General features: G+C 38.0%; 2 protein-coding genes and 4 non-coding genes across 6 annotated transcripts; all 6 read left to right on the top strand.

The window, feature by feature from the left end:
• Positions 1–3112: 3112 nt before the first annotated feature.
• rpl17 (ribosomal protein L17) lies at positions 3113–6698 on the top strand. The gene is made up of 7 exons (XM_030150720.1): positions 3113–3164; positions 3640–3689; positions 3877–3917; positions 4026–4160; positions 4345–4443; positions 6157–6348; positions 6620–6698. The coding sequence occupies exons 2-7, from the start codon at positions 3650–3652 to the stop codon at positions 6665–6667; spliced, it is 555 nt and encodes a 184-aa protein (XP_030006580.1). The 5' UTR covers positions 3113–3164; positions 3640–3649; the 3' UTR covers positions 6668–6698.
• LOC115430909 (small nucleolar RNA SNORD58) lies at positions 3741–3808 on the top strand. The gene has a single exon (XR_003937034.1). It is a non-coding gene; the product is annotated as a small nucleolar RNA SNORD58 (small nucleolar RNA).
• Positions 4196–4263, top strand: LOC115430906 (small nucleolar RNA SNORD58). Its single transcript, XR_003937031.1, has one exon. It is a non-coding gene; the product is annotated as a small nucleolar RNA SNORD58 (small nucleolar RNA).
• LOC115430908 (small nucleolar RNA SNORD58) lies at positions 4991–5057 on the top strand. Its single transcript, XR_003937033.1, has one exon. It is a non-coding gene; the product is annotated as a small nucleolar RNA SNORD58 (small nucleolar RNA).
• LOC115430907 (small nucleolar RNA SNORD58) lies at positions 6484–6552 on the top strand. The gene has a single exon (XR_003937032.1). It is a non-coding gene; the product is annotated as a small nucleolar RNA SNORD58 (small nucleolar RNA).
• A 2848-nt stretch (positions 6699–9546) lies between the features above and the next one.
• Positions 9547–12388, top strand: nkx6.1 (NK6 homeobox 1). The gene is made up of 3 exons (XM_030150103.1): positions 9547–10627; positions 10865–11037; positions 11558–12388. Exons 1-3 carry the CDS (start codon positions 10072–10074, stop codon positions 11801–11803), a joined length of 975 nt encoding a protein of 324 aa, XP_030005963.1. The 5' UTR covers positions 9547–10071; the 3' UTR covers positions 11804–12388.
• Positions 12389–12943: the final 555 nt, after the last annotated feature.

Here is a 12943-nt window from a genome sequence, read left to right as displayed (position 1 = left end):
TGATTGGTTTAGTGGATCAACAGGTATTAAACAGTTTAGATCAGTTGTCAGTTTTGGTCTTCAGTGGCTATTTAGATCTTTATGGGTTAAAAATGATATCAATAAATAAGGGAGAATGAAGGAGAAACACATGATGTTATGGAGAACTCATCCTAGATCATAAAAATGACCAGTATGTTTCAATAACAACAATATAAATAGGTTTCTATATAATGGAGTATGCAGATGGATGACAAATAAAGACAATAAGGTATCATGTGATTTGACTGAATATGATTTGACTCCAGAACAGCTTCAGTGTTCCTTGACATTGACTCTACAGTTTGTAAAGTAAGGAAGGAATTACTAGAACTCCCTGGTTTAAGGTTTTAACTGTGGTACAGAGCACTGTTAAACACATCGGTCCATAATAATAATAATAATAATAATAATAGACTGTGGCATATGATTTACTTTATTCTCATACACATCACAGTCTTCAGGAACCCTCACACTCAATGGACAGAAGCACTGAAAATCTTGGAAGAGTCCATCCCTCACTGGTTACTTTATTAGTGTTGTCTGTTCAACTGCACATCGATGCAAATATCTGATAGGGTGATCACATGGCACCAAGGCAAAGCATTTAGTTATGTAGACATGGTCAAAATGATCTGCAGGAGTCCAAACCAAGCATCAGAATGTAAAAGAAAGGTGATTTAACCCATAAAGACCCAAACATACACTGGCGACCAAAATCATTTATTGACATAAAAAGTTTAATACCTGTTGATCCACTAATCCTATCAATACATGTAAATAATTGGTGTAAAATGCAGTTTGTCATCTTTTCATGGTCATCAGATATGACCGATAAGGACATTCAGAGGCTCCGTAGTGAACGTGGAAACACCGTCGTCATCTTCTACAACATTGATTCACCAGTACAACCCATGAAGTTTGATAAATGACAGTGGGTGGAGACACTTGTTGGTATGCTTTACTGAAAAAGTCACATTGTCTTCCTTTTGTTTTTTGTTTTTGATATAACTCTTAACTTTAATGTGAGCTTTTATGGACTTCAATCATAATCAGTAAATGAAACACAGGAAAATACCTGATTTTCACTTAAGAATGCAAAAATACTGAACATAATATTAGAATAAATTCAGATAAATCACTTAAGAAAAGTCAAAAACACAGAAAAAAAATATTTAAGAACTGTCACAAAAGTAGCACTGAGTCTTTATGGGTTAAATGACTTTGAATGTGAAATGGTTGTTGGTTCCAGACAGGCTGATCTGAGATTTTCACACACAACAGAAAATGTTCTGAAAAAGAGAAAATATTTAGTGAGCGATAGTTCTCTGAGTGAAAATACCTTGTTGATGCAGGAGGTCAGAGAAGAATAACTAGAGTAGTTGAAGCTGATAGAAAGGCAACAGTAAGTCTAACAACCGCTTGTTACACCCAAGATATGCAGGAGAACATCTCTGAACACACAACACACTGAACAATCAAGCAGTTGGGCTACAGCAGAGGAATATGCATTCTCCGTCCACTTTTTTAGGTATACCTGGTGCCAGTGAGGTCTACCCAATAAAGTGGCCAGTGTGTGTACACATATGATGATAAAATGCAATGGTGGATGTAATATTTACATCCTGCACTTGTGTAAAAGTGCAACTCCTGAATACTTCCATAAAAGTTCTGCAATCAAAACACCACAAGTCAAATTATGTATGCAATATCAGAAAAAGTCCAATATGGGAAAAGCAAAAATAATATCATGTAGTGTTTTACTACATGATATTATTTTTTGATTCATATTACTGCAACATTAGCTGTAGATGTTTAAGCCTGAGCTCATTTTAACTACTTTATATCCTGTTGGTTTGTGTAATCTACAGCAATGCATCATACAGATACAGATGCAGATGCAGATGAACCCTATTATTGATCCCCTGTGTGAAAATTCACCTTTTTCATAAGCTCAATAAAAAAGAAAGAAAAAATATTCTGTAGGATCATCATATTTCCAGCCTCACTATCTTGTGATAACCATGTATCTCTAAAAAGTCAACATTCATGATCTCATAAAAACAGATCTTATTTTTAGGTTTGTGTTTCTTGGTAGTTCTCGGTTCAACTGGACTAGTTTAGCTCTAGTCCAGTTGAACCAAGAAGAACTACTAAGATGAATGATGACCTGGGCAAATGAGAACCTACACAGAAAACTTTTAGTTTTGTGGCAATGCATTTTCCCACCTTCTCCATGAGTCGATATAATATAATTAACAACAGTCACTCCCACCACAAATGGAACAATTATCCTTTGGACCACAAAAAATAATCAAAAATCAGCTGCTAATTACATTTATTGTCAATTAAAACTGATTCATGCCAGGTGAGTGTATGCTATCTGTCCAATGAGGGAACATGAGGAGCAAAATATATGTGCATGGGCCTAGATATTTATATACAATATACAATACATTATCCACATGCAAAGAAGAATCGTAATAGTCAGTTGTTCACCAGCCAAATTAACCCTGAACGGCTACCAGAAACCAAACCTCTACTCCTATCAACCTCTAATTCTATCAATATATTTCAATAATTATGCTAAAATGCTTTTTAAAAACTTTTTAGCAACATCAGAAGGAACTAATTTGGACGTTCAGAGGCTCTGTACTGGTGAACATGGAAACTCTGATTCAGCAATAAAAATCCATGTGTGTGCTGTGCACTATATTTTGCAGAAAAAGTCACTTTTTCTTCAGTTTTCTTGTGTTGACATTATAACAATTGAATTAACTCTGTGTTTTAAATAACATATACATGATGAGTACAATAAATGTAGGAAAATACCTGATTTTCAATTAAAAATACAAAATATAGATCACAGTAAAATAATAAATGGTTAAGATGGGGGGGAAAAAACAAATTCTAAGTCTTTAAGGGTTAAACTTTAACTTTTTTTAAAAGTTTACAAATGAACAGATTTCCAGATGACAAATAAACAGGCTGTGAAACACTGCCCTCTGCTGTTGAATGCCACACACTGCAGTGCCTCCTGTAATGACCATCCCCCTCCGCTCCGGCAGGGGGCGGTAAAGTTCACCAACAGCAGAAGAAGAGGAGCACCGGCCCTGGTACTTCCTCTTCCTTCCGCGGCCTCAGAGGTAGGAGGACATTTTCACATATGAAGAGCAGAATACTCATTTAATCTGTATTAAATCTTCTCCATCCTGCATCTAAACCCGTTGTATTTCGTCAACTCCTTTACAAAACTTGAGATGGAGTCATATGTTGGCGTATGGGGCCAATAAGACTAGACTTTTTTGCGGTATTTGTGGTGAAGACGGCTGAGTAGCTATCACATTAGCGTTCAGCCATGTTTGCTACGTCAAAACATGAAAATGAGCAAAAACTAATGAATCACGATTAACTGCAGACCCTGTGTTCTATATTACTACACGTCACCAGTAGAACGCGTTTAATTTTATCTTCAAATAATGTTAATGTATTGTGTATTTAGTGGCTGCGGTAGCCTTGGCTAGTATGGCGTTAAGCTAACATTAAGCTAGCAGCAAAGCAGACTCCTCATGAGGAGCCGTGACTGTCGACAGTGATTAATACATTCTTCTCATCTTACAGATATCTGAAAATGGTCCGCTACTCACTTGACCCCGAGAACCCGACTAAATGTGAGTAAAACACGTTCGTATTGGTCGGGAAAAGTTTAGCACATTGTGTGGTTGCTGTGATGACATCTTAGGACACCTTTGGATTTCACATGAAAAAATCTGCAAATTTACTGAGCCACGAAATTTTCATAACGTTAAATACATGTAGAGATCTACTCTGTGGTTAAATATCTGTTATTCTCCCTAGCATGCAAGTCGAGGGGCTCCAACCTCCGTGTTCATTTCAAGGTAAAATTACGAATATCTCCATGACTAAAACACATTTGAGGTCGACGTTATGAGCGGCCATGCCTGGTGTACTCCTACTTGAGTTGTGATCCTTATTTCCCACTTCAGAACACCCGTGAGACAGCCCAGGCCATCAAGGGCATGCACATCCGTAAAGCTAACAAGTACCTAAGGGATGTGATTGTCAAGCACCAGTGTGTCCCTTTCCGTCGCTACAACGGTGGTGTTGGAAGATGTGCTCAGGTGAGTTCTGACCAGAGAATTCAGTTTGACTAAAGCTGCAGTGATGACTATCTTAGGACACCTTTGGATTAAAGATGAAACTAACCATTTAAGTCTGAGCAGCATCTGTGAATGATTTAATTTGAAGATTATAATACGCTACTAATTTCCTTGATCAGTCTTTAATAGATGTTGTCATTTCCAGGCCAAACAGTTTGGCTGGACACAGGGACGTTGGCCAAAGAAGAGTGCTGAGTTCCTTCTCCACATGCTCAAGAATGCTGAGAGCAATGCTGAGCTGAAGGTATGTTCAAGGTCCCTCTGGTTGTATTCATCTGGTTCACTAGTACGAGCAGTTTGCGGTTGAGTTGGAGTTTAATTGCCATTAGTGTTTAATTGTGTATATAGGGTGGATCTTGTGCCCATTTAACTCTTAAATACTATGTTTAGAAGAAGAAGAAAGGTAAAGGAAATAAGGGTCGAGGAAGCTCGATGTTGGTGCCACAAGGAAACAAGTCCTTGTGAAAATTTGTGAGTGGTTACAGGTAATAAATATGTTGCCTGTTGCAACCATGTCACTGTTGGTCTGTACCCTCAGTGGTCCTGCATTATAATTTGCAGATTTCAGCAGGATAAGAAAATATGGCAGAGGGTTTCAAGTTACTAAACCAGGCTCATTTTAAGATGGATGTTAACATGCCATCAGACTTTTAAAGTTACAGCGATTGCCTTGTTGATTAAACACATAAATAGTTTGTACTTTCGCAAAACAGACATTTAGTGTTTACATACTTCATCTGGTCCTAATGTCTCATGTTGACTGTCACAGATGTGTTTGTACTTCACAAAGATTGCAATGATGACCATTTAGGACACCTTTGTATGAACCATGAAAAGAACTAAATGAATCTGAGCAATCTGACACCATAAACTGAATTACATTTTCATCATTGAAAGACTTTACTGTTGACTTTACTAAGAAATAGAATGGATGTTTTTGGTCATTTAACTCTGGATTGTGCATGACTGTCATGTGTTTGATGCAGTTTGGTAATTATCTGCTTTGTGATGGTTATGAAGAACATGTTTCGAATGATGCTGTACAATTGGATGAGCTTAGAGGATTGACTGATGTATTTTTAAAAGGGTTTTGTAACAATTGTTAGTTATAGCGACAGAGCCAATAGTTAATCAGCCAACATCATCCCCAGAGAGGAAATTTAATTGACTGGAGACCGGGCAGTATATGGAATTGATGTGATCAAGGTTTTGCTTTCTGAAAAATACCTGAATTGGCCTTTCTTGCTGAACTCATTTTAAATGCAGCTTTTTGCCTGTAATATATTGTGAATGCTCTTGTTCCCTCATACAGTATTAATAGCGTATTTTAAATCATGTTTTGCCTTCAGTTCTTACAGCCAGAACATGTGATTAAAACTGTCTGCTGGGGGAAAAAGGGATTCACATTTTTTTGGCCAATTTGTCCCAGCTCTACTTGAGAAGACAGTTTTTGACTCTTCAGAAACGGGATAATTGAACTGAACACCGAAGTCAAAGTAGTGTTTTGGGTATTTAAATCTCTCACTGTGGCCCATGACTCAAAGCAACTAATTAACATCTAAAAATAAATGTCAAACTAAGTGACCCCAAACTCTGTTGGATCACAATACTACTGAGGGCGTGTGCGTTTGTTACTGGTGCTGATTAATGTATCTCTTAAGTGTCAAACTCACCAACTTCAGACGTGCTGAATATGTTCATCATACACAAACTGAAGTAATGATAGTGCTAAGTTATCTGTGAACTGTGCAGTTTGCTGTGACTGGCTCCAGTCATGAAAAAGGAACAGTTAGACCAGATGCAAATGCCGACTTTACAAAAAGTGCAGAAGTTCAGTTTGAGGTTTTCTGGTTAATATTCTGGTTATCACCAACGACAGCTTGAGGACCGATGTGGGAAAGTTGAGTTTGCATCATGACAGGCTTTTGGCTCATCTTGGATGTCTGCTCCTGTACAGGGTCTGGATGTGGACTCTCTGGTCATCGAGCACATCCAGGTCAACAAGGCCCCCAAGATGAGGAGACGCACCTACCGCGCCCATGGTCGCATCAACCCCTACATGAGCTCCCCCTGCCACATCGAGATGATCCTCACGGAGAAGGAGCAGATCGTCCCCAAACCAGAAGAGGAGGTGGCCCAGAAGAAAAAGGTACAGAGATGTCTGTTCATGTTAGTCTGGACTCACTGATGCCATCAATCTGTGAATGACTTCCGGAGCTGTTTGATAAAGTTATCCATAGATTGCTGGTTGTGGTCCTGCATGATTTTCTTTTTGTTCATACAGTTGCAATGATGACTTCTTAGGACACCTTTGGATAACCCATGAAAACAAACCATGAATATACTGAGCAACTTAGGCTTGAATATCACCTTACTATTCTGTAAATGACTGTATTAATGACCAAGTGTTTGTTCCACAGGTTTCACAGAAGAAGCTGAAGAAGCAGAAGCTCATGGCACGGGAGTAAATAAGAATAAAATTCCAAACTTCTTATCAATGAAGTGCTTTGTGTCTTTATTTTAAGTGTTGACGTGTTCAGTGTTGAGTGTGTTCAGAAGAGATTTGATCACAGCAGAAAGGTGTTAATGTGAGAAAGTACTGGTCACAGGTATGACAACATGGTTAAGAGGCACTTCTTACATGTGACATGGTCATACACAAACACTTATCAAGAAATGATATAAGTGATGGACAGGAAATGAACTAATAGTCTGGTTTCTACAGGATAAACCAGAGACAGCATGTTTTAAATGGGATTGTTGACTGTAGACAAAACTGGTTTTGTATCAAATGCACAATAAATGGCAGGACTTTCCTGTCAGACTTAGACAAGAACCTTTTTATAACCTGCCACGGCTGTCTTATGTGACCTCAAATTGTCTGTATTATTTAAATTTATTACAGTACTTAAGAATGCATTTGTGCCTATTGATAACAGCCCAGTTTAAAATTTTGTGAACTGTCAAAACTAATTTATTCCCTGAAAATAAAACTTATACACACTGGGGTGCTGCAGAAACCTAACAGACGAAACCTTTGATCTGGTTTTGAATCTAACAGTTAAATGTGATTTGATAGAAATAAAACAATACACACTATGTACAACACTGTTCATAGTAACGAAGAAAGTCATACTATTACAGTAAATCACTGTATAGTGTATGGGATGTAAGTATGTTACATTTTGTGGAGGTTATTGTATTAGTTTTTCCTGAAGAAAAGTATCTGCTTATTTAATCCTTTGTACTTATAAAGGTGTTATTCTGAGTGAAGTGAAAATGTGTAACAATAGTAATACGACAACTGGTAGTCCCTTCAAGGCAGTGCTGTCGGATGAGCAATCGACAATACGGTGATACAAGTACATTTAGGTTTTACAACTGTTGGAAAACATCCTCAAGTTAAAGTGAATCTAATGAATGTTGGAGATAATTTACACCAAGAACTCCTGGGTGTTTTATAGCCAAACATTAAATGTACCTGAATTTGAAAAAAAAAAAAATTGCCCTTATTTTCTGTCTGCAGGTTAGGGAATAATGGAAAAAAATTAGTATCCAACTAATCCTACCAGGAATATGGATTTAACACTTCATCATAACTGTTATATCACTGCCATGTGACAAAATAAAGGCTCACATGTACAAATAGGATAAAAAAGGAAAGTTAGTATGTGTTGTTAATCAGATGTCTGAACTGTAAGTATCTGCAGAGTGAACATCTTGCTGTTTCCTATCTGGTCACCAGAGGGCGGCCGTGCGCTGTGTTTGATGAACAGCAGACACTGGCTCAGACTTGAACAGATCCTGTGGGTTTGGTTTAGACTGTACAGGTGCACATGTAGACCTCTACCCATACTACAAACCAGGCTGCTGACACATGGCTCTAAAGATTCAACTCATTCATCTTTATTTTTTCCTGGTGAAGCCAACGTTAGACACTTGATAGAAATGATCAGTTGCATTGTGGGTCCTTGGAGGGTCCTGTCAGAGGAACAAATACGCACCCCAAAACAACGGACAAGTTATAATAAAAAAACAAAACAAAAAACAAGAACTTGTAATTTTATAACTGATCAGAATATGTAATTAAAGTAATGTAATATTTCTAAACATTTGAAGAATAGTTTAATAACAGCGAAAAGTTTGTCTAATTTATGAGATATTCAGTCAATATTAAAATACTTTGCCAATCTTTAATAAATAACATATAAACTCTCTGTCGTGACCTTAAGGCTCATTATGTTTGTGTGTCCTGCAGTGACTTCTATGTGGATGTTTTAAGGTGTTAACAGACATCTGAAGGCATCACCACTTTATCAAAACCCTGAGAGCTCAGTGCACCCTGTTGGTCCAGGACGGCGGACCCTGTCCTGGACCACATCATCTCCACATAATTAGAACTACTTATATCCTGTGTATAATATAAAATAATCTGTAACCTAAAGGTTCCTTTATTACATACTGTATTTTTGTCCGTGTAATCCCTTGTATTTATTTCTGTTGTTCACACACAGTTTATATGTAACTAAATCAATTAGTGACGCATTCACGACCTGTCAAAATCTTATTCAAAGAGCATCACTTTTTGGTGTTGGTTTGTTGTGTTATTTCATGTCAGTACTAAAAGGCCCAACATCCAGCTCATTTTAGAGTGTTGTGTCGTTACAGTATTTACAATTAAAGAGTAAAATGTTAATTTTTCATTTACCGGGTCAGGCCTGTTCATGTTAGTTATTAATAGAAAGTCAGTGAAGGCAACACTGTCTGCAGTCGTCCATGTTTTCTGTTTTATTAATGAGTCACCGTGACTTCAGGTTTATTAAAAGCCTCTTTTAATGCGTTTTATATAGGGCTAAAAACACAATTAAATTAATAAATATGTTAACTTTTTTTTTTTTAAATGAAGATTAATTTTAATAAGTGTCGTATATATCCTAAATTGTCAGAATAGCGGACTGAGTGCGTGTTTCCTGTCTCCAAACCAGCTTTAAGAACACAACACCTGCGTCCTCAAAATGCAGAGCAAAGAAATCAGGTTTAATCCTGACACTGACTAAAGCATGGTTTCACTTTTTTAATGAATGAGCCTAAATTAATCGAGACGCTTGAGAATAAAATATAAATTAAAATGTATTTAATAAAAATGAAAATGAGTCGAAAAGGAAAATATTTACCTCTATTAAAAAAAAGAAACTAAGTTTCAGTTTTATCTAAATGTATCTGCGTATTATCAAAACAACATTATGTTTCCCTGCTGACTTTTAAATGCAGATCTTTCTTTTACTACACAACTCCATTTAATCTGAAACAGATTGCTATCGCTTATTTGTCGTCTGATAGTGGAGCATCCAGCAAATCAGAGCTGTGATGTGGAGCCAATGAGGAAGCCCTCCGAAATCCAGATGCTTACGTCACTGCCAGGTCACCCAATCCGGACAGAAACACCCTCTGCTCTCCGCTTTCCCCTCTCAAAGTTTGGACTTTTGAGGTAGGCTAATAGACACTGGAAACAGATGATAATGTTTTATTATCTCAAAGAACTCCTTGAACACAACAGAGAAAGTGTCTTTTTATCGTCCGGTTTGAGTCAGACTTGTGTGAAGTGGAGCTGAATCTGGGAAACCTGCGTGGGAACCCACACTCCGGCGGTGGAACACACTTATTTTTGGTGCTTTGTGCTGGTTCTCAAAGTGGGATTTTTCTGACAAATTCAGCCTGCGATGGACATTTAATGTGACTCAGAGAGCAGAGTGGATTTGTCGCTGTTCCGTGCGTAAGGCCACCCTCCAAAGACGCACAGAACCGCCGCTCCACAAGGCGCACACCAGCCGGACCCTTCAGACCAGTCCCCGCCGCACATTGACTGTTGGTTATGTTAGCCGTGGGTCAGATGGACGGGTCCCGACAGAGCGCCTTCCTCCTCAGCACCCCTCCTCTGGCAGCTCTGCACAGCATGACCGAGATGAAGACCCCCCTGTACCCGGCCTACCCCCTCTCCTCCACCGGCCCGACCTCATCTACCTCACCGGCCACCACCTCTCCAAACCCGGGGGGCATGGCCGTGTCCTCCCCGGGGATCAAAACCTCCACGGGACTGTCTTCGGGGCTCGGTTCCCCTCAGCAGTGCACCTCCGCCACCCCACACGGAATAAATGACATCCTCAACCGGCCCACGGCGGCTTCCGTGGGAGCCACAGTCGCCGTGGCCGCCGCCTCTTCCTCGGCGGGGATCTTGTCAGGACTGCCCCGGTTCAGCAGCCTCAGCCCGCCGCCGCCTCCCGGACTTTACTTCAGCCCCAGCGCGGCGGCGGTGGCGGTGGCCCGGTACCCGAAGCCCCTGGCGGATCTCCCGGGCAGGACGCCGATCTTTTGGCCCGGAGTCATGCAGAGTCCGCACTGGAGAGACGCCAGATTTGCGTGTTCACCCCGTAAGTGTGACGTGTGGAAAACAAACAAAAAAACAAAACAAAACCAAAAAACAATGAATAAAATAAATAAAATAAAAGCCACTTTAATTCATCTGTAGGAATAAATAAGATAATTAGAATTATAGTACAAAAATTAATAAAATACTACCGAAATAATGGAATATTTCCAAATAAATTGCCTTTAAATAGACTATTCCAGTGTGCATTATTCATGGGGTTTATTCTTTTATATTTCAGATCAGAATTCCGTGTTACTGGACAAAGATGGGAAAAGAAAACACACACGGCCCACGTTTTCTGGACAACAGATTTTTGCGCTGGAAAAGACTTTTGAACAGACTAAATATCTGGCAGGGCCGGAGAGAGCACGGCTGGCTTACTCTTTGGGAATGACAGAGAGCCAAGTAAAGGTAGGAATCATACAAATATGATCATTTCATCTGCACTGAAAAAAATAATAATTCCAACCATTTATTATAATTATTATTATTGTTATTTTTATTTTAACTGCTTGAACAAAAAAACAAAATGAAGCTTCATTTTGGCTTTACGCACTGTTTTGCTGTCATTGTTTTTTTCTTATGTGAAGCAGTATTTTCATGCATTATTGGTGTAGTTTTTGTCATGTTTTATTTTGTCCAAATTGAAATAAAATGCCATTTTTATGCAAATCATCATGGAACAGCTACCATTAGAAGTTTGCTCTAGGCTACTAAAAGCATGAAATTTAGAGAACACATTTTGTTATTAAAACACAAAAGACTAAAATATTTTTTTTATATTTTAAAAAGCTCAATCTTTATTTCTGAAGCATAAAATAAAAACGATGACTTTTTTTCTTTGACTAAAGCCTGTCTAACTTAAAGACGATGAAGGAGACTTAAAGACACAGCATGAAAAATCAACATTTGTATTGTATGTGTTTTTCAGGTGTGGTTTCAGAACAGGAGGACTAAATGGAGGAAAAAGCACGCAGCGGAGATGGCCACCGCAAAAAAGAAACAGGACTCAGAAACCGAGAGGCTGAAGGGGACGTCGGACAATGAAGAAGAAGACGATGACTATAACAGACCTTTGGACCCTAATTCAGACGACGAGAAAATCACACAGCTGCTGAAAAAACACAAACCGAGCTCCTCTCTGTTAATCCACACGTCAGAAAATGACAGCTCATAATTTTTTATTCTATTATAATAATTATTATTATTTTTATGGGACATGAAATAAACGAACTCTCGGAGTCGTGCGCATTTTGTGATCACATTCTACGCTTTTTCCTCCAAATTGACCTTTTTTTTTCTGTTAGTTGTACTTTTTTGCACGATGATGGAGAAGACACCTGTCCTGACAAAGTTAGGAGGAGATGAAATAGGATAAACAATTTTATGGCCAAAATACGGACTCTGCAATTTTAATGACGTTTCACCGAGAAGATGGTACTTACTTGTAAATAGAAGCGTGAGTTGTATCCAATAGAAATTATACTGCTGTGAATAATTTATGTGTAAAAAGTGTTTTGTACAGACCGCACTGCTGACTCTTCCAGTTCAACAGTCATCAGAGCTGTTTTTTTTTTTTTTCTTTTTTTTTTTCTTTCGTTTTGTAATTACTTACAACACATTTCACAGTGACCTTCAACGCTGGGCCATAATGTTTGTGTGGTTAAAAAAGGCCTATGCATTTCTTTTAACGCCTTCTTATAGAAATCACCACATTCTCATTGGGTCAGTGAAGGCCTCTTCATGCACCAATCTAAAAAAATGGAGAGAAAAAAAATTCAAAGGAGACATTGAACGCACCACCTGTACATACAAAACTGGTTGTGACAGATTTGTGCATTTGTAATACACTTGATTGTTTCTCCGAAATGAATCCAAAATATTTCCGCTCACACTTTTCTTTTATTTATATGGTTTAAGTTGGTAACAGTGACTGAATCCTGCACAGTTGTGTATCGCAGGTTAATGTAATGCACTTTTATTTAATAAAAACTCAAATGCTTGCTTGTTGTCTTCGGATATGATCAGATAATTAGGATCCTTCAAGAGTGTTGATACATAGTTATAGAAATGGTTTTTTTTGTTTGTTTGTTTGTTTTTTTTAAATTATTATTATTAATAAGGGTTGTAACCTGCAATTTATATCGGCTCTAATTTGATGATTAAATCTAATGAAAATGTAATTGCTTTATATTTAATAATAGCCTATTTTTGCCAGAATTATTATTATTATTATTATTATTATTATTATTATTATTATTATTGGTGCGTTTTTACGTTTGCGCTACACGTTTTGCACGTTTTATTCTGAAATAAG

The sequence above is a fragment of the Sphaeramia orbicularis genome, chromosome 12 (assembly GCF_902148855.1).
Source record: "Sphaeramia orbicularis chromosome 12, fSphaOr1.1, whole genome shotgun sequence".
NCBI lineage: Eukaryota > Metazoa > Chordata > Actinopteri > Kurtiformes > Apogonidae > Sphaeramia > Sphaeramia orbicularis.
The sequence above is the reverse complement of the archived record's forward strand: the minus strand, read 5'-3'. Positions and strand labels throughout refer to the sequence as shown.

Bases quoted from the DNA above. Each gene is read 5' to 3' on its own strand.
- nkx6.1 (XM_030150103.1), top strand. From the start codon at position 10,072: ATGTTAGCCGTGGGTCAGATGGACGGGTCCCGACAGAGCGCCTTCCTC. The intron at 10,628-10,864 runs GTAAGTGTGACG...TTTATATTTCAG, and splicing joins CAGATTTGCGTGTTCACCCC to ATCAGAATTCCGTGTTACTG. The intron at 11,038-11,557 runs GTAGGAATCATA...TGTGTTTTTCAG, and splicing joins TGACAGAGAGCCAAGTAAAG to GTGTGGTTTCAGAACAGGAG.
- rpl17 (XM_030150720.1), top strand. From the start codon at position 3,650: ATGGTCCGCTACTCACTTGACCCCGAGAACCCGACTAAAT. The intron at 3,918-4,025 runs GTAAAATTACGA...TTCCCACTTCAG, and splicing joins ACCTCCGTGTTCATTTCAAG to AACACCCGTGAGACAGCCCA. The intron at 4,444-6,156 runs GTATGTTCAAGG...GCTCCTGTACAG, and splicing joins AGAGCAATGCTGAGCTGAAG to GGTCTGGATGTGGACTCTCT.